The 22346-nt window shown below is 40.7% G+C and overlaps 1 protein-coding gene across 1 annotated transcript in view; it reads right to left on the minus strand.

Annotated features, from left to right (window-relative positions):
• PRKCE (protein kinase C epsilon) overlaps positions 1-22346 on the minus strand; it is a 658716-nt gene that overhangs the window by 418407 nt on the left and 217963 nt on the right. Inside the window, exon 2 of the mRNA XM_027864980.1 lies at positions 15348-15411. Coding sequence (XP_027720781.1) covers positions 15348-15411 — 64 coding nt within the window. The remainder of the gene's footprint in view (positions 1-15347; positions 15412-22346) is intronic.

Raw genomic sequence — 22346 nt, forward strand, 5'->3', positions numbered from 1 at the left:
GTTCAACTGGCATTTCATTTTTTGCGTCCAGAAGTTCTAGGCAATTCTCTTGTATTATTTCTTGTATTACAGTGTTCAGGTTTTTTATCCAGACATGTTTTTCTGGGATACCTATGATCCTCAGGTTGTCTCTACTCATCCTGTCTTTGAGATCAATATGTTTTACTTGAAGAGTGAGTATATTTTCTTTTCTTTTTTTTTTAAGCTTTTTTTTTTTGTGAGGCAATTGGGGTTAAGTGACTTGCCCAGGGTCACACAGCTAGTAAATGTCAAGTGTCTGAGCCTGGATTTGAATTCAGGTCCTCCTGACTCCAAGGTCAGAGCTCTATCCACTGTGCCACCTAGCTGCCCCTATATTTTCTTTTAGTGATAGTTTGTTTGTTTGTTTGTTTTGCTTTTCTTCTTCTAGATTGTCTTTCATATTTGTATATCTGTATTCCCAATCTATTGTTCTCTCTCTTTTTCTTTTTTTTGTTTGTTTGTTTTGGTGAGATTTGCCACTGCAGATTCTAGTTTTTCTGTTCTGTCCATCATTTTTGCTGTGCAGGTCATAAGTCTGCACTTATGATTCCCATTTCTCTTTTGAACCACTAAGGAGCAGTGTATCGTAGTTCCATATTTTCCTCACATTCCACAGGGTCTTCCGTGTCTTTAAGTGTTGGATCATTTTCTTTTGTTTGCAGTATTTATTCATAAATGCCTGAACTCATTTATTAGACCCAGAGGCCATATTTCCTTTTGTTGTTAATGTTTCCCTTGTTTATTTATCTGCTTATGTTCAAGGTCTTTGAGTTTTCTTCTTCCTAAGACATTTCGTAATTTCAGGGTTATCAGTTTTTTCCCCTTATTTTCCCCTATTGCTCACTTTCTGACTCTCTCCCCTCCCTCTGCTTGTTTCCTTGAAGACTAGATCTCAACATCTCAGTCTTTTCCCATACTGGGCAATTCATGCATCATAAGCCTTTGTCTCTGCCCCAGATGATATTTAGGGGGACAGAAAAGACATAGCTGGATGCTGAGTTCTTTCCCTCAGGCTTAGTGGAGTGCCACATAGCACTGCCACATAGCATACTGTATGTCCTGTGTCCTTTCTCACTCTCTCTGTTCCTCAGTTCTCTGACCTGGCACCAGCAGTTCAGAGTATTACAATGCTGGTGTTAGAGGGGTTAATTTCTATAGTTTGGGTCTCTGAGACTCTGAGAAGAAGGATGTGAGGATGTAGTGTTAAGCTCTATTTTAAGCCCAAATGTGTATCCTGCCCATTTCTGTCTGTTCTTCTGCTCTCCTGCAGAGATATTTTGCAGCAAAGAATGTTATCCATCTCCGCTCGTTGTCTGTAACAACCCCAGCAAATTTCTGCCCCTGGAATGCTGCCATGGCACTGACTGTTATGGCCCCAACAAACTTTCACAGCCTAAAGTCAGAATCTCCACAGCATTGGAAAGGGGCAGGAGAGAGAGAGGGGGAACGGAGCAAGGTGGGGGGTTGGGTTTTGTTGTAAGCCCAAATATCAGATTGCTCATTAGGTTGGTGCTGCCGGTATTGTGAGATGTGGAGAAGGCGTGCTGAGTGAGCTCAGGGTAGATGCCATTTTAAGGGTTGTTTTTTTTTTTTAATCTTCTTTTGGATTCTGAGTGTACTAGATCATGGAGACAAGTGAATTTGCTTTATTTTTAGTGTATAATTTCTGTTTCAGAGACTTTTGAGAGGTCATGGGGAGTCAGAAAAAAATGTCTAGTCCTCTATCTTGTCAGTCACTCAGACCACAATAACCTTCTGATTGGGTTCCCTGACTCAAGTCTCTCTAATTTCAATCCAATCCTCCAAACAGTTGTTAAACAAATTTCCCTAAAGTATAGGTCTGAATATGTCACAACTCTACTTAATGAGCTCTAGTCCTCCATAATCAAATTCTAAGTCCTTTCATGGGGGGCATTAAAGCTCTTTAGAATATACCTTCTATCTTTCCAATCATTTGACATCCTACTGCCCTCCACCTGTTCTACCACCCAGCCATATTGACCTATTTGCTATTCCTCAAATGTGGTCCTCCTTCTCCTACCTCCGTACCTGTTTCCCATGTCTACAATGCTCTCCCTCCAAATCTCCAACTCTTTGAATCCTTGACTCTCTTTAAAATTCACTTCAAGGCTCGCCTTTTCTAGGCGGCCTTTCCTGGTTTTCTCAGCCGCTAAAACAATCCCTTCTAAGGTTACCTTCCTTCTAGCCTGCACTTACCTTCTATGTTCTGATTCATATATGGACATACACTGGAAAATGTAAGCTCCTTAAAGGCATGGACTGGTTTTGCTTTTTTTTTTTCCTTTTTCTTTATAACTTCAGATCTTAGCACAATGCCTGGTCATATGCTACATACTTAATAAATGCAAATTGGTTGATTGATAAAACAACGCTAGTGGAGCTTAGCTACTTAACACAAAGAATCCTTTTAAAATGTAAAGAACAATCCCATAATTAATATATTTTCTAACTTTACTTTTTCTCTTATATCCTTTTTTCTTTTTTTAAGGAAGTCTCACCAGTGTGACAGTGAAGCCCAGTGAATGGTTACTATCCTAAATATGCAAATGTGTCCTCTTTGGATGTTGGGGTATATTAGGATATGCTGTAGTTTCCTGCTTCTTCTGTAGACCTGCTCTTCTTCTAAAGGAGCTTCTTTCTCTGTCTCTGTCTATCTTTCTGTCTCTCTAAATCTCTCTCTGTCTGTCTCTCTCCCTCTCTCTCTTTCTTTCTTTCTGAATCTGTTCCTCTCTCTGTCTCTCTCATACACACACTCTCTCTCTGCATATACACATACACACATACACACACACACACACACACACACACACACACAGTCTTTCCTTGTACCCTACTGCACACACTGCAATATATTTCACCCTTTAATAACTTCACCACCAACACAGCCTATGAGGTCCTCCAAGAAGGCCAGATTGTAAAGGTTATTATCCAAAGCTTATCTAAATTTTGTCCTACCAATCTTACAGAGTATTTATGACCCAATGAAATAATGGGTATAAATGCATTTTTATGGACTGTCACATGTTCTATAAATGTATGGTATTCTCATCCACTCTTCAAGGGCCGACTCAAGAACCATCTTCTCCCTGAAGCAGCCCCCTAACACTCCAACTCACAGTGATCTCTCTCTCTCCTCCACACGCCATTTCTATTTCACAAGACACAATTTTGCCCTTGATGTACACTCTGTATATCATTGGCTGTTGCCTCATGGGTACTTATCTCATCTCTATGACTGCATTGTGAGTTCTTTGATTAAAGGTGGGGACTTCATGGTATATAGTGCATCTTGAGTCTACTCACCATCTGTTTCCTATCTGATGGAAGGATCCTACTGCAACTAGTCTGGCCATTATCTCTGGAGAATTTCTACATCTCATGATTTGTATCTAACTCCTTTGCACTACCATTAATATCTACTGTCCTTACAGAGTAGCTAATAAGTGTGTGTGAGAGTGTAGGCAAGGTCGGGGAGGGAGGGCTGGTGATATAAGACATAGAATATAAGCTTCTCTCATTAATTCTTCCATATCCCTGAAAACAGGGCCAAACCTGCAGTCATTTAATAAGTACTTAGCACAGTGCTTAGGGCATCTAGGTGGCTCAGTGGATACAGTGCCTGACCTAGTGTGAGGAAAACTTATCCTCCTGAGTTCAAATCTAGCCTCAGACATTTACTAGCTGTGTGACTCTGGGCAAGTCATTTAACCCTGTTTGCCTCAGTTCCTCAACTATAAAATGAGGCAAACCAGTGCAGTATCTTTGCCGAGACAACCCCAAATGGGACCACAGAAGAGTCGGACGCAACTGAAATGACTGAATAACAACAAAATAGCACAGTACCTAGCACATAGTAAATGCTTAATAAATTTTGCCTGTCTGGATGTCTGTTGAACTGAACAGAAAAGAACAGGGAAGAGATTAAGAGATTTAAGGTTGTAATGGGAAAGACCAACTTCTCTTGATGTTACTCACTCTACAACCTGGGAATCCCATATCCCTAAAAATTAGCTTTCATTTGTTTCAGATCACCTAGGAAGGATGCAAGGGCAAGTCATTTAACCCTGTTTGCCTCAGTTTCCTTGTCTGTAAAATGAGCTGGAGGAAGAAGTGGCAAACCACTCCAGTATCTTTGCCAAGAAAACCCTGAAAGGGGTCACAAAGAGTCAGCTGAAATGACCCAACAACAGCACCAGGAACAGTTATCTGAGGATGGCACAGATAGGGCGTCAACAAATGTTTACTGATTAACAAAGCTGTAGCTATGGAACTGTCTAATGAATTAAGGTCAAGGGTTCCCTAAAGGGTGATAAGGAGGCTCGTGCATGGTGGGTGGAAAAGGTCTATGCCATATTTCCAATCGAGAATTGTGTAAAGGATTTCATCAGAAAATTCTGTGACTGGAAAAGAAGGTGAGGCCATCACATGGCATGAGTAAGGAGTAACCCATGGAAAATTTACAGATTATTTAAGTAGGCACACAACATTAAAAGGGAGAGAGAGAGAGAGAGAGAGAGAAAGAAAACGAGCATTTATTAAGCACCTACTAAGTGCCATGAACTGTGCTAAATGCTTTACAAATATTATCTCATTTGGACTAGAGGAAGGCCCCCGCATGTCCGGTGGTATTCCCCTCTGGAGAAAGAGCAAAAAGACACAGAGAGGAACTAGCCAAGGATGGGAGGACAAAGATGGGTTACATTCCCCATCTCTGGATAGATATGTGATTTCCTTGGTGTGGGTATTCCTGCCAACGTAAATTGTAACTCATCCATGCCCACTCATCCTGAGCAACTCCTCTCCATGTCCTCCTGCAAGTCTTCCACAAGGGGATCTATGAGATCCCAGTTCCATCAAAATAGCAAAATAACATGGCATAACATGATAATGATACAAAGCAAGACGTTTTAGAGCGACATCACATGTACACACACACATACACACACACACACACACACACACACACACACGCACACCCTGGAGGTTCATAAAATAGAGAAGGGAGATTAAAGGCAGAGTGTTAATGGTTCTCGCTTAAAGACAGTTAATGTACTTGATTCTGAAAATGTGAATGTTTCAACAAAGCTGGGTTAATAAGAAGAATCAATATGACTGTCAGCAATGGCCAGCGTCAACTGGATAAAAGAACCAAGTAATTGGTCCTGAAAGACAGCCCTCTAAATCAGGTTAGATGAATGGAAATGCCCTTTTTCTTTGAAACTGGGCCACGTGGACACCAACAGCAGCAAAAGATTCAACTATAGGCCACTATGACCTAGTCAGAGCTAAGCTAAAGACAGGGGTTTCAGGCAGCCCTCTTCTATGCAAGATGGAGCTGAATGGAGCCCAAAGAAACAGAGTTCCCACGCAATAGCACATAGAGGACTTGTCAAATGTGAACCTAGATTACAATGTGTCCTTTGACATGTTTATTCTGTTATCAATTATTTCATTAGTAACCAGACAGACTAGTTGCTAAGAAATGTATAAGGAGAGGTTATATGTGTGTGCATGTATATGTATGTACATAATTATTGATTAGGTTTTATATGTATATAAAACTCCTCCCATATATAATATAATTTATAACACTATTCGGTTTATATATAAGACTTCACTTTATATATATTTATAATATATATTATATATATTCTATTATGTATATAGCTTTATATATAAAGCTACATATGAAAGACTTTTCACTTCTAGACATGATTTGCACCTGGCAGTCTAGAACAAAAGCTTATAAAGTTGACCCTGAAGTCAAGAAGATTTGGGTCTAAGTCCTACCTCTGGCAAATACCACATGTATGCAAGACACATGACTTTTTAGTGCCTGGGGCAGCCTTCTTGAGATTACAGAGAAGTCAAGAGGATTTCCACACCAGGAGATTCGTAAACTAATCAAATTAAAGGTCCAGAATTTCCACTCCTCTCATCAACAAAATAATAATAATATTTATAATATACATGTTACTAAATATGCTGATTCTCATGGTAGAGCTGAAAGAGACTCCAGAAATCAAATAATCTTAACTTTTGGGGGTAAGGAAATTGATGCCCAGAAAGGGGAATGACTTGCTCAAGGTCACTAGTCTGGTGGAAATCCAAGAGCCTAGACTAGAACCCAAGTATCAATTTTCTTTCCCCCGTACCATGATATCTCCCAATAGCTTCTCAGCACTTGGAGTTTCTTTGAAAAAGCTGGCACCACTTTTGGCCATGTTTCTAAAATAAAGTATTTTGAAGCTATACTCAAATTCTCCTTGCTTGTGGAGGGTCCCTCAAACATTCTGCCTTAACACCCAAGGAAAGCAGGCTTCAGAAATGATCATAAATCGCTCTGTTTTCCAAAAACTGAGGATTCATTTCTTTTATTCACTGGCTAATGGTTGGTAGTCAGTGCTGTGAAGCATGGATGATTCATTTAAAAGGGTATCCAGAGGCCACTTGGAAGGAAATGAGCAGTTCTTGACTTATTTCTCATAGAGTATTTGTAGCCACGCATCTCTGAGACATTGGAAATGCCTTGACAAAGGCTTGAGGCGGTCGGTTCACAACATGCTACTGTTTCTGAGTTGCCTTGCTTCAGAGCTCACATATCTGGTCACCCCTGCGAACCCCATCCCATCAGAGGAAATGACAGACCCCAAACCTGATGACCAAGGGTTCCTCTCCCTAATCATGGACATGAGAAGCAGTTGGCAAATTACAGCATTATTCAAGACTTGGATCAGATCAGGCTCCCCTAAAGTGGTATTTCCACTTCGGCAACTGCTAAGGAAAATGCAGCTATTGGACTTCTTAATCCAGATGCCACCTTCCTTGTTCCTTGGGGCAGAGAGTGACCTCTTCCCTCTTCTGGACACTCAGAGCATTTGCAGCAACTTCCAATCATAATCGATTACCCTATCTGAAGATCAACGCCTGCTCAGCAGGTGCTAAAGATAGTCTGGGGCTAATGAGAGACTAATTGACTTGCCTAAGATTAGAGAGCCAGTGTTTGTCAGAGGCAGGTCTGGGGCCCAAGTCATCCTGACTCTAAGGCTATCCACTATACCCTCTGCCTCTTACAATATGGGGTATTATTTTCTTTTTAGTATATGAGTAAACTGAGGTACAGGGAAGGAAGGGAGGAAGGAGAGAGGGAGGGAAAAAAAAGGGAGGGAGGAAGAGAGAAGGAAAGGAGGTAGGAAGGAAAGGAAGGAGGGAGGAAACAAGCAGTTATTAAGCATCTACTTTGTGCCTGTGTGCTAGGCACTTTACCAAATAACTCATGTGATCCTCACAACAACCCAGAGATATGCAAGCATTTATCAGGACGGAGGCACTGGGGATGCAAAGACAAGATGAAAGTGTCTCTGCCTTAGAAAAGCTTACATTCTATCAGGGGAAGCAACATCGACACAAATGAATTAACTCGACAAGGCCATACGGCACGCAGGTTATGGAGTCAGGACTGAAACCCAGACAGTCTGGTGCTTATCTCACTATTCCTATTATCCCCATTCAATTGCACTGCTTTTGAATTATCTGGTACCTATTAACCGGGAGCCATTGGTTTAAAATCACATCAAATCTGATGGGATGAAAAACCTGCCAAGAGCCAAAGCCTCAACAGAACCCTGGAGCAAATGAGATGTTATCGGATGACCCTGTCCCTCACTGAGGCACAAAAACAATCCAGAGAACACCTCCTCCAGTTCACCTTCTGAACGCAGAATTCTCCTTAAAGCCGGAGACCCATCACATTTAAAGAATGCAGTTGTGTTGAGGAAGGAAGGAAACACAGTAAGAAGAAATGGTAACTGACTGGAATTGAGTCTAGTATCAATATCCAGAGAAGGGCCTGACCTGGTGTTGGGTAGACAATGAAAAGGACCACTCTCCTCTTGCTTGGGAGCCAAAGAAACTTCCATTTCTAAGGAGAGGGGAAGGCTCATCTCAAAACACAACATCCAAACAATTCAAACCCACTGGGAGCAATCTTCTTCCCTGACCACACAGGAGACAAAAGAAGGGACAGAAACAAGCCCGAATCAGTGGAAAACAAACAAGAATCCTTCCCTATTGGAGAGATCCAGTATGTTTATCTGATAATTAGTGAAGAGTCTTCAGGGGCCCTTCGGGGTATTTTTGTTCCCAACTCAGAATTTAGGGCTGACAATGAGCAAAACTTCAGCTTCTTCCTTAGCTATAAAAAACACTCTGAGTTCTTAAAGACAGGAGATAGACAAAGATAAAGCAGTGTGATCTTTACAAAATTCCTAATTATTACAGCATAGACTAATGGAATCAGACCTCCAGCCTGACTCACAGGAAAATATCCCCAGAAAACACCATCGTGGTATTATAAAGAAGAATGTGAAATACATTTAATGTCACAGAAGATCAAAGGCTAATTAATGTCCATAGCGAGAAGGAGTAATTGACTGTCACTAATAAACTGTATGATCTTGGACAAGCCACTTAATTCTTAGTTTCTTTGGTTGAACTCCGGTTCTGCCAACTGTCTTTTGGATATTTCTATTTAGATTTCTTCTGTAGTCCAAGTCTCTTATTCTGTCATTTTTAGTCTGTTTTTTAAAGTCTCTATTCCATAAAGAGAGAGAATAACAGGTTCACCTTCCCCTGTGCTTATTATGTGCCAGGCACTGTGCTAATGAATGAACAAGTATAAGAGGTGTGACTGTAGAATTGACAGATCTTGGCAATTGAGAATCAAGGGTGAGTGGGGAGGGAAACAGAAGAGTCTCTGCTAATTACAGAGTAACTAAGCTGGTTGATTGAGAGGATGAGGATACCTTTAACAAAAGCAAAAGTTTGTCAGAGAGGCAGTTATGGGAAATGAAGGTAGAACAGGGTGTTGGAGATTATCGGTTCCATTTTGGACATGTTGAATTCTCAATGCCAATGGAAATCTATGTAGAAATGTCCAACAGCAGTTGACAGCATAGAGCTGGAGCTCAACAAAATTGGAGCTGGATATACAGATTGGGAGTCATCTATTTAAAGATGGAAACCAGTGGGAGCTAATGAGATCCCCAAGGGAAGAACAGGGAACAAAATGAGAAGATGACCAAGAACTAAGAAGAGAGCCTTAGGAAACACCTACACTTAAAGAGAGCAGCTAAGTGACACCATAAATGGAGTACAGGGGCTGGAGTCAAGAAGACTCATCTTCCTGAGTTCAAATCTGGCCTCAGACACTTACTAACTGTGTGACCCTGGGTAAGTCACTTAATTCAATTTATCTCAGCTTCCTCATCTGTAAAATGAGCTGGAGAAGGAAATGGCAAACCACTCCAGTATCGTTGTCAAGAAAACCCCAGTTGGGGTCATAAAGAGTCGGGGACATGATCGAAAAACAACTGAACAACAAAAACAATAATACTTAAAGAGGAAGGAGAAGGATGGTGTGGCAGTTTTAAAAAATTGATATTTTTTTCTGCATTAGAAGGAATACATTAATGTAGTAAAGAAGGATGAGCACAGGACTTGGGAGTCTGAAGATGGTTCACATCCTGACCCTGCTAATTACTACCTCTGTGACCTGGAGTAAGTCACTTCTCATCCCTGGGTCCCAATTTGTTCATCTATAAAGGAAGGTAAGCAAGAAGAGGCTGGATTGGACAACCATATTACCTTTAAGGCCTCTCCCAGCTCTAAATCTTATGACTATTACCAATGGTGTCATTGCTTTTTTGTTGTTTTTTTCCCCTCATGAACATAACTCTCAATGAAAAAGTTATTATTATAGTATAAACACTAATATATAATATATTAAAAATCCCACAGTTATAAACTAAATACTAGTTCATGTTCACAGACAAGGGAAATTGGCACATGTATGAAGTGTTCCTATCTACTCTTTTGTTACCAAAGTTAATTGAAGCATATGGCTTAGTAACAAGTTGTGCATTGATTAGAGGCCCCTAGAAAATGACAGTGTTTGCTATCTGCAAATTTTGTATCTTTTCCAGGGAGTCTTACACATTAAATTCATGAAATATTTTCATGTTACTTCTGTTCAAAAAAGTCTTACTAAAAAGGTATCATTTAGACAATCACTAAACTTGGGTACTATATGTGAAAGTACCATTTATGGATTTTCCGTTCGTTTTCCCCATTATAGCCTTGAGACAAACTTTGAAAGACACCTATTGTATTGTGTTACTCTGTACAGTAGAATCACATGCTTGATGAAGACCTTAATTAGCCATCTTTTTAAAAATTTATAACCTCCCCTATTTTGTGACATCTTCCCTAATACCCTGCCCCCAAAGATGGAAGTGATTTCTCCTTCATCTGATCTCAAAGAAAATAATAATGATAATTATAACAATAACAGCTACAATTTATATGGCACTTCTTATGTGCCAGGCATTGTGCTAAGCACTTTACAATGATTTTATTTGATCCTTAAAACAACTCTTGGGAGTTTTAAGTCTTTTCCAAGACTCGGTTGTTGGGAGGTAGGTGCTGTTATTTTCCCCATTTTACAGATAAGGAAACTGAGGCAAACAGAGGTTAAGTGACTTGCTCAGGGTCACAGCTAGTAATGTCTGACAACACATTTGAACTCAAGTCCTCCTGCCTCCAGGTCTGGTGCTCTATCCACTGTGCCACCAAGCTGCCTAATACCCCCTTAGGCATTTATCTCTGTATGAATTTGTATGATTTTATGTACTGTCTTAGCATCTGACCCCAAAATTGCAAGGTACCGAAGGGCAAGGACCCAATACCCTGGCCCCAACCAGAGTAATAAATGTTTCTGAATGAAAATCTTACGTCTTCCATGAAACTTTCCATGGTCCTCTACATCTGGACAAGATTGCCATGCTTTCATGCACTCATCAAACTGTTCTGTATTATCATCTTGGGTATATACAGTTTATCTCCCCTGGTAGACAGACTATAATAATCTCTTTGAAATATCTCCTTTATCTTTGTTGTCTAGCACCTAGAATAGAGGCTTACACATAGTAGGAGCTTATAAATGTTTAATGAAAGAATGATCAATGAATTAACCACAAATGTGTTTTTTTAAACTATCCAAGATATTCAAGATAAAATATTCTATTAGTGCAATTGTCAGACACTGCTACATTAAGGCTCTGAGTAGAAACATCCTCTACCTAACAAAGACTGCAACACGTCTATACCTGAATTGATAAGTATGAGAGAGTTGTCTGAAGCTCAGATAATCTAAGTGACTTGCTTATGGTCACAGGTAGTCAGAGTTCACAGCTGGTAAGGGTCAGAGACAGTATTTGAATCCAAGGTTTCTGACTTTGGGTCCAGCAGTCAGGCTATTACACTAAGCTGCCTTTCACAATTGTCTTACATGGCTAAAAATAAAACATTCCCTTCAGCTCTAGAGGACTGAAAACACTCAGGCTCTCTGCAACAAATTAGAAAAAAAAAATGTTCCAAGCACAGTAGAAAAGAGAAAGAGGTATTATGTACACACCTTTACTTGAATACCTTCTGCCAAACAACTGCAAATTTATATATATCCTGTTGTTTTGGAATATACATGGGTTTTTCTATTGATGGCCATTTGTTAAGCTAGGAGGGCTGATTCAAGTTAATTATTAAGTGACGATAGAACAAAAGACCTGTGAACAGAGCCCAATTCGGCTTATACCTCTATTCCCACTTTGTGCAAAGGGCACTCTTTGGGGTCTTTCATTGTGTGATAATTCTTATTTTGGCATACGCTTGGATCACATATATATATATTTAGACGTGGAAAAGACCCCAAAGGCCATCTAGTCCAACCCCCTCATTTTACAGATGAGGAAATCAAGGTCCATAGAGGTTAGGTGACTTGCCTATAGTTATACAGGTGGGATTCACCCACATTATCAGTGGTTGCATTTGAACTCAAGTCCTCTGTCTCCTGAATCAATACTCTTCCACTACAGCACAATGACTCCCTTTCTTTCACATATGTACATATCCTGTGCAATGATCCAAGATTTTTGTTCAAAATTAGGTAAAAGGTAAAGGTAAAAAAGTCCATCTGTCGTGACTGTTAAACCTAGATCCTTCACAGATCAGCAATTACACCCACTCTCCCACCCCCAGCATTCACTAGCTCCCAGCCTTGTCTTGCTGTCCTTCTGCAAACAAACCCCACAGTGTGCACCCAGGGCCTAGAATTTCCTGGGTCACAGGCAGTAGATATGGAAAAACAAACAGAAAACAATGAGATTAGAAGCTAAAGTTTAAAAAACTGGAAGTTCCCTCTCCTGCCATTACTAGGATCTTGATCCAGGGCTGGAATTTCAAAAATAGCAAGAAAGGGGAGGGGGGCTGAAAGTTTTCTTTTCTGGAAAGCAACACCTGTTAGCTCTTTGCTGATTCTAGCATCTGTCAGCACATCCAGGGCAAACAGTATTTTCGTAAGATGGAAGAGATAAAAATTCACAAAGAACTGAGCCAAATGGAAATTGTTTTGGCCATTAATGTGACAAGGAGGAGTAGGAGCAGGAATGAAATCAATTGCTGGTAATTTATTTATTTATTCATCTGTCTGTCTTTTCCCTCCAGTTACGAGCAAATGTGTTTTCCTCATTGGTCAAGTAGAATCTTGCCATCTATTGCTTTATACAAAAATTTAAAACTCTGCCCTCCTATTTGCAAGCTCCCAGAGTAAATATACAACTGAATATATGCTAGCATAATTTCTCAGCATAGAAAATTTATATTTAATTATCTACTTGACTGCAGCTTACACAGGGAAAGAGTAAGTGATTAATTTTGCATGTCTGGTGTCTAGCTGGAATCTAAGCTTAGACATCCTATAGGAATCTTTAGTTTGCTCAAAGTGATGGGGTAGAGGAGGGGGCGGCGTGTAGGATCACGATTAAATACATTCCACTTTCTGGGATAGATTACATCGTATTTCTTATAGTTGAAAATACAGGAAGTAAGTTGGCAAAGCCAACTGCAGCAAAGAGTAGAAAGTGCAAAGAACTGATTAGGGTGAAAATGTTAAAAGTTTACAATCCATCCCCAATAATGGAGCTCTGTTAAAGGCTTGATTAATTCTCACAATGATTCTTCACCTGTCCCACCACCATCCCCTGGCAGTCACTGAATTACTTTGAATTAATATAACACATGTTGAAAATTAGGTGATTAATTAGCCAAAGGAAAACTAGCAGACACCATCTCGAGCAGCATCATTTGTCCAGGTTTCTTTGGGAAACCTCAGAGACAGTGGTTCCTCTCCTCCCCATACATTTATTCACATAGAATAGTAGGATTTCAAAGCTAATTGGGAACCTTAGAAACCATACAGTGGCACTGGCCCATCCTTCCTTATTTGACAGAGGGGCAGTGAAGTGGACTAGTTGTCAGGAGTCAGGAAGAACTTGGTTCCATTTTGGTCACTGATACTTACTCACTCCATGACCCTAGGCAAGTCATTTTATATCTCTGAGAATCAATTTCCTCCTCTGTAATGCAGGGTTCACCCAACTCACAGAGTTACTGTGAAGCTCAAAAGAGATAATATATGGGAAGTGCTCAAAAACTTTAAAGTGTTTTGTAAATAGAAGTGGTAGTTTATAGATGTCAGTATTATTTTTTACTTATAGATGAGGAAACTGATGCTCAGAGATGCAAAGGGTTTTGGCCATCATTACCCAATGATTTAGTAGCAGAGCCAGACCTAAAACCCAAGCGCTGTGAGGCCCAAATCTGTCCAGTAACCTAGGGTGGTTCCATAATTCCTCCACTCTCATTTCCCTTGCAGCCCTATTCCTGGCTTACAGAATTGAGAACCATGTCTCTGCTGCTTTCTTATTCTGGAACTTCTCCCAGCACCCAGGGGGCTCCTTGCCCGGAAACATCCAACCATTCCTATGAGCCTTCTCAACCTGCAAGATTCACATTTTCCCATTACTGAGCTCCTCCTGGGGCTTTCATTTTGTGGATGGGTACAAGATGGTTTTTATTCCCCTGTTAGCCCGGTTCCTGCCTTATGGACTCCAAAACTGTTCTGGGCATCTTCATTTCCCCTGCTTTCCCACTACCATCATTTTTCAACTCCCTTTTGTGTGTCCTTTCCCATTAATTAGAATGTAAATTCCTTGAGGGGAGAGACTGTCTTTCCTTGGGCTGGCATATAGTAAGCACTTAACAAATGTTTGTTTCTTTCCTCCTTCCTTCTTTCCCTTATTTTATCACACACACACACACACATACACACACACACACACACACTTTTTTTCCCCTAAAAGGGAGAGGAGTAGAGATTATGTGGGTGTGGTAGTCTTCGTCTATGAACTTCATTATTACAGTCTGGCCACACACACACGTACACTCTATCAAAATTGACTTTGAAGAAGGGTGGTGTAGTCCTCTGTGATTTTCCCTTTACAGGACCAACCCCATTTCTTTAACCACTAAAATTAACTCATTGACACCAAGCTTGTTCTTTGTGACAAAGCAGCCAAAGGTTCTTTCCCATGCTTTTCAGGGAGAACAGGAGGCAAGACAGCCCAAATAATCCTAATCCCTAAATAGGGCTATAGCCCAATTTACTCTTCCAAAGAACCTTTTGATCAGATACACTAAACTAGAGCAAAGATGTCTAGCTTTGTTTCACATAGTTCCCTTGATTTTATTCTCACTACCAACACAAACCCTCAGGTATCAAAGAGCAAATAAATTACCTAACAGACCCAAGAAACTGGGAGCAGAGAAGAGGAAGAACAAAGCAACCTAGGAACAGGAAATCACCATTCTCCATTACCCATGAACAACTGGGAGATTTCTCTACAAACTAACATTCAGTTGCTTATGATTACACATAAGACAAGGTCAGTATGTTTGCTCCCATAAGGAATTCTCCTACAAAAATTTAGATGTAGATATGCAAATGTAGCTATAGATATTGGTGACTTAGTCATTTCACTTCTGAATACCGAGATGCTCCAAACTCCAAAAAACATGAGTGTGAACACTGAGAAATGGTCATTTTATACAAGCCTGCCTTACAAACCAACACCAGAGTACCTCCTATTTCCATCAGTTTCTCTTGGTGAAGTACATAAGTAAATCAAAATAATCCCTGTTCTCTGACAGAGTTAACAGGTAGACAGATGGCTTTTACCTTCTGGTATCCAAGCCTGAGCATTCAAATCCATTTTTTATTTTTTTCTTTAAACATCAGCTCTGTGGTATTAAATATTTCTGTGCCAAGTCACAGCAAAATTGAGGACAAAAACCTGTACTTTTAGAGCACACCAACTCAGAAGCAGAGGAAATAAAATGCCAAGATCTCTTACCTTCCCCTGATGAGCCAGAGAGGTCGATGATCACATACACTCTTCCTTCTGGTTCCAAATCAATCTGCAATTAAGAAAAGAATGGAGACTTTATTAATGAGCTTATGAGGGTGACCTGCTTTCTATACATGGTCTGACATCACCAACTATTTAAGCTCAGGGCAATTGTAATAACAGACATTTCATATATGCTATTTGAGTCTTAGCAACACTGCAAGATAGGCATTTCACATAGCATTATTCTGTTTAACAGATGAGCAAATTGAAGTGTTGAGAGGTTAGTAAATGTCTTGCCCCTGGTACCATAGTTTATAAGTGTAAGAGGCAAGATTTGAACCCAGATCATTCTTGCTCCAAGTCCAGGGCTCTTTCCACTATATCATGCTGCTTCTCCCAAGGGCACATCTTAATTCAACAAGGATTTACCATGTGCCCAAGTCTGAGGGCTTTAGAATACACATACAAGAGAAGAATAAGCACATACCCTACACTCAAAGAAAATGTTACTCTTATTGATGCAACATGACAGAAACACATGATAATAGTAAGAGAATATTTGAGGGCTAAGTTGTTTGACACCTAATATAGGGAAATAATGGACATGTCAGTGTTGTTTGAAGGGGACATGGGAAATTTCATGGCAGTTCTTGGCCTGGAAGAATGGACAGGAATTGTCTAGGCTGACGGAAAAGGGAATGGAATTCCAAGAGGAAAAAACATACACAGAGGTGGATATTAGCATGGCATGAGTGAGGAACAGCTGGAACACACAAATAGGGGAATGTCCTGCTACTTCAAAGAGAATTTTCCCCTTGTTTTCCAAAGCTCAGCAGTTTCTGCTAGGCCAGGGATCAGGACTTGAGGCTGATGATGCTGCACCCCCAATTCCAGAGCACCTTCTCTATATCTTGGAATCAAAGCATCTCCAAACTGGAAGGAATCCCAGCAGCTATGCAGTCCACCCCACATGTTATGTTAGAATGCTCTCACATACCCAACACATCATCATCTAGCTCTTTTGCTCAGAGACTTCCAGGGAAAGGACACCCACTAATTCCCCCAGACAGTCCATCCTACTGTTGAATGGTTCTAATCATTAAGAAATCTTTCCTGACAACATGCCCAAATTTGCCTTGATGTCCTACTCATCCTTCATTACTCCAGCCCACACTGATCCCTCCCCGTCCCTTTTCTGAATTCCTATAGCAACTAGGCTGTACCAGGTACCCCGACATTGCTGGATTGCATTCTGCCTTTCTCTGTTCTCTAATGGTTTCATGTACATGAGCCTTGACACCTCAACTAGACTATTAAGCTCCTGAAAGGCAAAGACCAAGTAGTCTCTTTTTTCAATTCAATTCCACAAATACTTATTAAGCCTTTTCTATATCTACAAGGTGTGATTATACCAGGCACTGAGGGATGCAAAGTTAGGAAACCACCTGCCTCAAGGAATGAATGTTGTACTGTGGGTATACAACACTTACATAATAAGTATTTATATACAAAGTAATCACAAGAAGGAGGGAGGGCTAATAAACTTGAGAGATCAGGAAACTCCTCAGGTAGGAAATGAAACCAAGGCTGTGCTTTGAAGGAATTTAGAAATTTTATACAATAGAAGTATGAAGTGGACCACATTCAAATATGGGGGACCAAGTGCACAAAAGCACAGAGATATGAGGTGATATATCCAGTATGGGGAACAGCTATCAGATCAACTTGAACGGAAGAGTAAACAGGAGTCAGATTTTAAAGGGCTTTAAATTCCAGGAAAACGATTGTATAAAAACAAGCAAAATGGAACCATTGAAAATTTTTCAGTACCAGGCTAACATAGTCAGACCTAGGTTTTAGGGGCACCCTCTTGCCAACTGTGTATTCAGGAGAGAAGGGTCTGGAAGCATCCTCTGTTATATCCCTCTTCAAGGTCAAAACAGGGTATACAACAAGGACTGAGGACATGTGGATTGATTGTTTGTAGAATGGTCCTATCAATGAGGAGATGAAAGTGGCCAGTGGAAGCTGGAATGGATAATCCATTCCTCTGTCAGAGAGAGAGAGAGAGAGAGAGAGAGAAACAGAGCCAGAAAGACAGAGACAGAGAGAGAGAAGATGGAGGAAGAGGAAAAGAGAGAAAGGAGGAGGAGGAGGAAGAAGAAGAGGAGGAGGAGAGGGAGGTAGAGAAAGAGAGAGAGAGCTGAAAACAAGTTAGCCTGATACACACTGCAGCCTAACTGGGCAAATGGTTTTAGATAAAGACTCCATACTGCCCCGTTCAGCTAAATGAAGGTATAAAACTGAGGAAACCATAATAATAGCCCAACCCAGGGCAATTAAGCTATTTAATGATATTTTTCTAGTGGAGCCCTTAGAACAACAGACACAGAGATGAAAAAAGTGTAGACGATAAAACTTTGGTGGAGATAAGCAACTTCATGCCTAAAACAATCTGATCACAAATCCTATGCAGGGATGACGTCAGAACAGACCATTGTGGGCAGAGGAGTGAATCCGGAGCCAGCTTGGCTCTGTGACCTTAGGGTCACAGAGTGTGTGACCCTAAACACACTGTGTGTGTCACATGTGTGACTCTGAACAAGTTATTTCACCTCGATGGTTCTCAGTTTCAACTGTAAAATGACGGGCTTGGATAACAAGGCTTCTAACGGCCCTTCTAATTCTAATTCCCAAAGACCTAGGGAATATATTAGATTCTGATTCCCTCAGAAGAGAGAGTTGGGATGATTTATTATAATTTTCGAACCCCTAGCCTATAAGTAATCCTGACTAGAGCAACAACTAAATCTAGAAGTGAATACTAGAGACTAACCCACTGGTGCCAGCTCCTTCACATACTATATGACTTCCCCACCATCTCTTCACTATGTAGTTTATATCTAGGCATCATTTCCACCTCACATACTGTTCCCCCCTCCCCCAACTTGGACTCCTCCCCTCTATCCTCCTCCTCCCTGCATTGGTGAGCTTTTACCTTATCTTACCTGGAAGCAGGCCTCCCTACCACACATGCTGCCTATGCTCTTCCTTCCATTTCCCTAACCTTGGACTCCTCCCCTGCATCCTCCTCCTCCCTCCATTTATCACCTTATCTTGCTTGCCACTAAACTGCCCAGCCACCTCCATGGCATGCCAGTGCAGGCATCGCCCCTCTCCCACTTCCTTTTCCAGCTCCCTTTATGTGCTGTCTTCTTCCTCTAGAATACAGGTTCCTTGAGAGCAAGGAATGTCTGGCTCTCCTATATTTGTATCTCCAGGACTCAGCACAGTATCTGGAATGTAGCAATAACCTAAGAAGTGCTTGATCTAGCTAGCTATAGCACTTGTGTTATAGGCGACTCCCAACTATTCATGGGAAAAGGGAAAGGCAAGACTGTGGAGGGTATGAATCAAAGGAAAAGCCTCCTCTTAACCAACCACCTACATCTTTAGCATTGTGCCACCAAGCAAAATTTCTTCTAGACCCACCAAAAATATTCAAGTATTTATTAACTGTAATGAGCTAAGAGGAGCTCAATAAAGGAAAAACAGATCTTCACATATTAAAGCTGTTAAAGATACTAGTTTGGAGATTTTTAATCTGTCAATGAAGGCTCTTACTGTCACTGCATCTCCCACCCCCATGTCCTCCACTGCTATCTTTCCTGGGCTTCCCCAAAGATAATCTACATTCCAGGGACTCCTCCCCAATTCTGAAGACTCATCAACTGTCTTTATATCAGAGTTTCCTAACTTCTTTTCTCCTGTGCCACACTTGTGAATTTGAAGGACTACTAGGAAGGGAGGGAAAAAAGTGGTTTTACCACTCAACTGATGAAATCATCCATAAGGAAATAAGGAAACCCAGGAAGTCCAAAGTGTTAGCTGCCCTGATTGGCAAATATTCATTTATTCAACATTTATTAAACTTCTTCTGTATGCAGAGCACCAAATGAAGGATGTAAAAGTTAGATAAGATATATAAAGTTTAGATAAGACTTGGTCTCAACCTCCAGGAAGCTTACAGTTTGATAAAAGAAGACACAAGATAAAAGAAGACACAAACACAGATAACACTAAGTACTTTAGAGAAGCCTTCTCTGTTTTGTGAACCAGACAAACTTGATAGAAGCCAGATACAAGCCAGATTAAGGAATTGCCCCTCACATAAGAAGGCTCTCAAGTCTGGCTGAACCACTAAATCAGGGCAGTACTGACAGCTTTCTCATCACCCAATGGAGTGCCCACTACGTAGAACATGGCCAGCACCTCTAAGAGCCCCAAAGTACAGCAGTACCAGCCCCAGGTTGATTGTTACATTTTTCAAAGGGTAGAGACTACATTTAGCCTTGCATTGGCATCTGCTTCTATCTTCAACGGACCCTATTAGATCATGAGCTTTTTAAAGGCAATCTCACCGTTGTATGGTGCCTTCTACAGAGTAGTCATGTGAATGTTTGTGGAACCAAATTAGGTTGAAATGAATTGACTTGGACATTTATAGGCAAAATTGATCTTGAATTTGTAATGGGATGAAACCACAGATTGCCCCTTTTATGGATGCTTTCTGTAAGCCCAATAAATCAGTGGCATAACAAGAGTGGAAGATATTTTTCTCTTTACTGCTGTATTTATTCAAATCCAGTCTCAGACAATTACTAGCTGGGTGAGCCTAGGCAAGTCACTTAACCCTGGTTACCTCAGTTTCCCCATCTGTAAAATGAGATGGAGAAGGAAATAGCAAACCACTCCAGTATCTTTGCCAAGAAAATCTCAAATGGGGTCATGAAGAGTTGGACACGACTGAAATGACTGAATAGCAACAACAACACACATACACACACACACACACACACACACACACACACACATTTTCCCTTTGAATCCATCAGTTTGAAGAGCATTTTATGACCCTACTATGCCAGGATCAGGAGGGAGTACTGCTGACTTCATAAAAATTGGAAATCTATTTCTCCATTTACCTCTCTTCCTCTCTTTAATAGGTCATGAAAACATTTTAAATGACAAGAGACATTTCCCAGTCACCTCTCGGTGATTTGTTATACAATATCCTATATTTGGTTGTTTTATGTTTATATGTCATCTCTCTCTACCAAAACTATGAGTTCCCAGAGGAGAGGGAGAGAGAGGAAGAAGGAGAGAGAGACAGAGAGAGAGAGAGACAGAGAGAGAGATAAAGAGAGAGACAGGCCAGTGCCTTCTTCTTTGTTCTCATTCTTCACATGCCTAGTATGGGATAGGGCATACCATCAATGTTGATTTAAAGACTTTTTAAAGACCAGAGCCAGAATACCAAATAGTACTTGGAAAAGAGTCAGTCCTAATTGTTAATGAGTGTTTATAATAGTTAGTACTTTAAGGTTTGCAAAGCACCTTACATATGTTATCTTATTTGATCCTCATAATAATCTTTTAAGGTAGTGTGGTATTTAAAAAATTCAAGGGACATAATTTCTGTGTAATTTAATCATTTTATTAATAATGCCAGCATTGTAATAAGAGGCAGTCTGTGGCACTCTCGAATGCCAAAGACAATCATGGCGCCAGGCTCATAACTTATATGCCTTTGGAAAAGGGTGGCAATCAACTCTGACTGGTTAACAATTAATGAGAGGAGGACTTTACAAAGAGAAGTGAGTTCACTCCAATGAAGGGCTGAGAGTGACATCTAATCACTGTGGGACAGAGACTACCCCCATACCCAGACTACTCCCAGCCTTGGGCAATCCAGACAAAGAATCTACATCCCCCACCCAAGGCTGAGCTAGCTAGGTGGAGTAGCAATAACCAGAATGAGGAGAATGTTAACCCTATCTTCCATCAGTCCAGTCCTATAGAGATTGGACAAGGAAATAGGACTGGGGAAAACAGAACTTAGGTCCCCCCAATTTTAATAATCAGCTATTAACAGAAGAGAGAAATAATCATTTCTCTCAGTAGATACTATTATTATCAGCATTTTACAGCTGAGAAAACTAAGGCAGAGAAAGGTTAAATGACCTACCTAGGGTCACACCACTGGGAAATGTCTGAATCAGGATCTGAACTCAGGTTTCCCTGACTGATTCCAGGTCTATCTATTACTCTATCACTGTACAACCTAATAATAACTTCTTTCTTTTTTAATGTCGAAGAATAGTATTACCTTTTTAAACTCTGTGTACCAGCGCATGGTTTTTCACAGATGCTGTTCTTTGGAAGAAATCCGAGGCATTATAATAAGAATTGGGATAAACACAAACTCTTCTCCTTGGCCCTTCAATCTTAAGAAATCCTTCTTCTTCTTCAGCCCTTCTCAGTCTGACCCCAGCCTACCTTTCTAGACTTATATCGTCTTATTTCCCTTTCACACACTTAGTGTTCCAGTCAACCTGGCCTATCTGCTGCCACCCAAGTTCAGCATCCCATCTCCGGCCTCCCACCTTTACAGGTAATCTCCTATTCCCCCAGAATGCCCCTCCTCCCCTCTAACTCTTAGAATCACTGGCTTCCTTGAAGGCTCATTTCATGTTCATTCAATGCTTGGAGCAGCTGGATAGCAAGTGAATAAGGAGAGTTGGGGGATGAGAGGAGGGTAACTATTTATAGAAACATTCCTAGGTAGAATATCCAGTTATTTTACTAGTCAGTGGTTTCACTGCTTTGTATAATCTCTCAAGGCAAAGGGAGCTTGCCACACACATGGATTATTTTGGAGCCTCATATCAAATGTGCAGAACTGGGTTTATAATGACCTTAGATGGTTTTCTGATCTTGGTCAGTTCCTACTTATCTACAAAGAAGCAGGTTTCAGCTTATGGGTCAAAGTGTGTGTGAATAAAACATGTATGGAGTAGTAATGAGTACTGAAGCTGGAAGGGACAGCTGAAGATATTGCCTAGTCTTTTGTTTCATTTGAGGAAACTGAGGCTCTGAGAGATGCCACTACCAGGAGAACCTTCACATTGGATGATGTTGTGAAGGCACCAGCATCTCATT

This window comes from Vombatus ursinus, unplaced genomic scaffold (genome assembly GCF_900497805.2).
Source record: "Vombatus ursinus unplaced genomic scaffold, bare-nosed wombat genome assembly UNPS02014778.1, whole genome shotgun sequence".
Classification (NCBI taxonomy): domain Eukaryota; kingdom Metazoa; phylum Chordata; class Mammalia; order Diprotodontia; family Vombatidae; genus Vombatus; species Vombatus ursinus.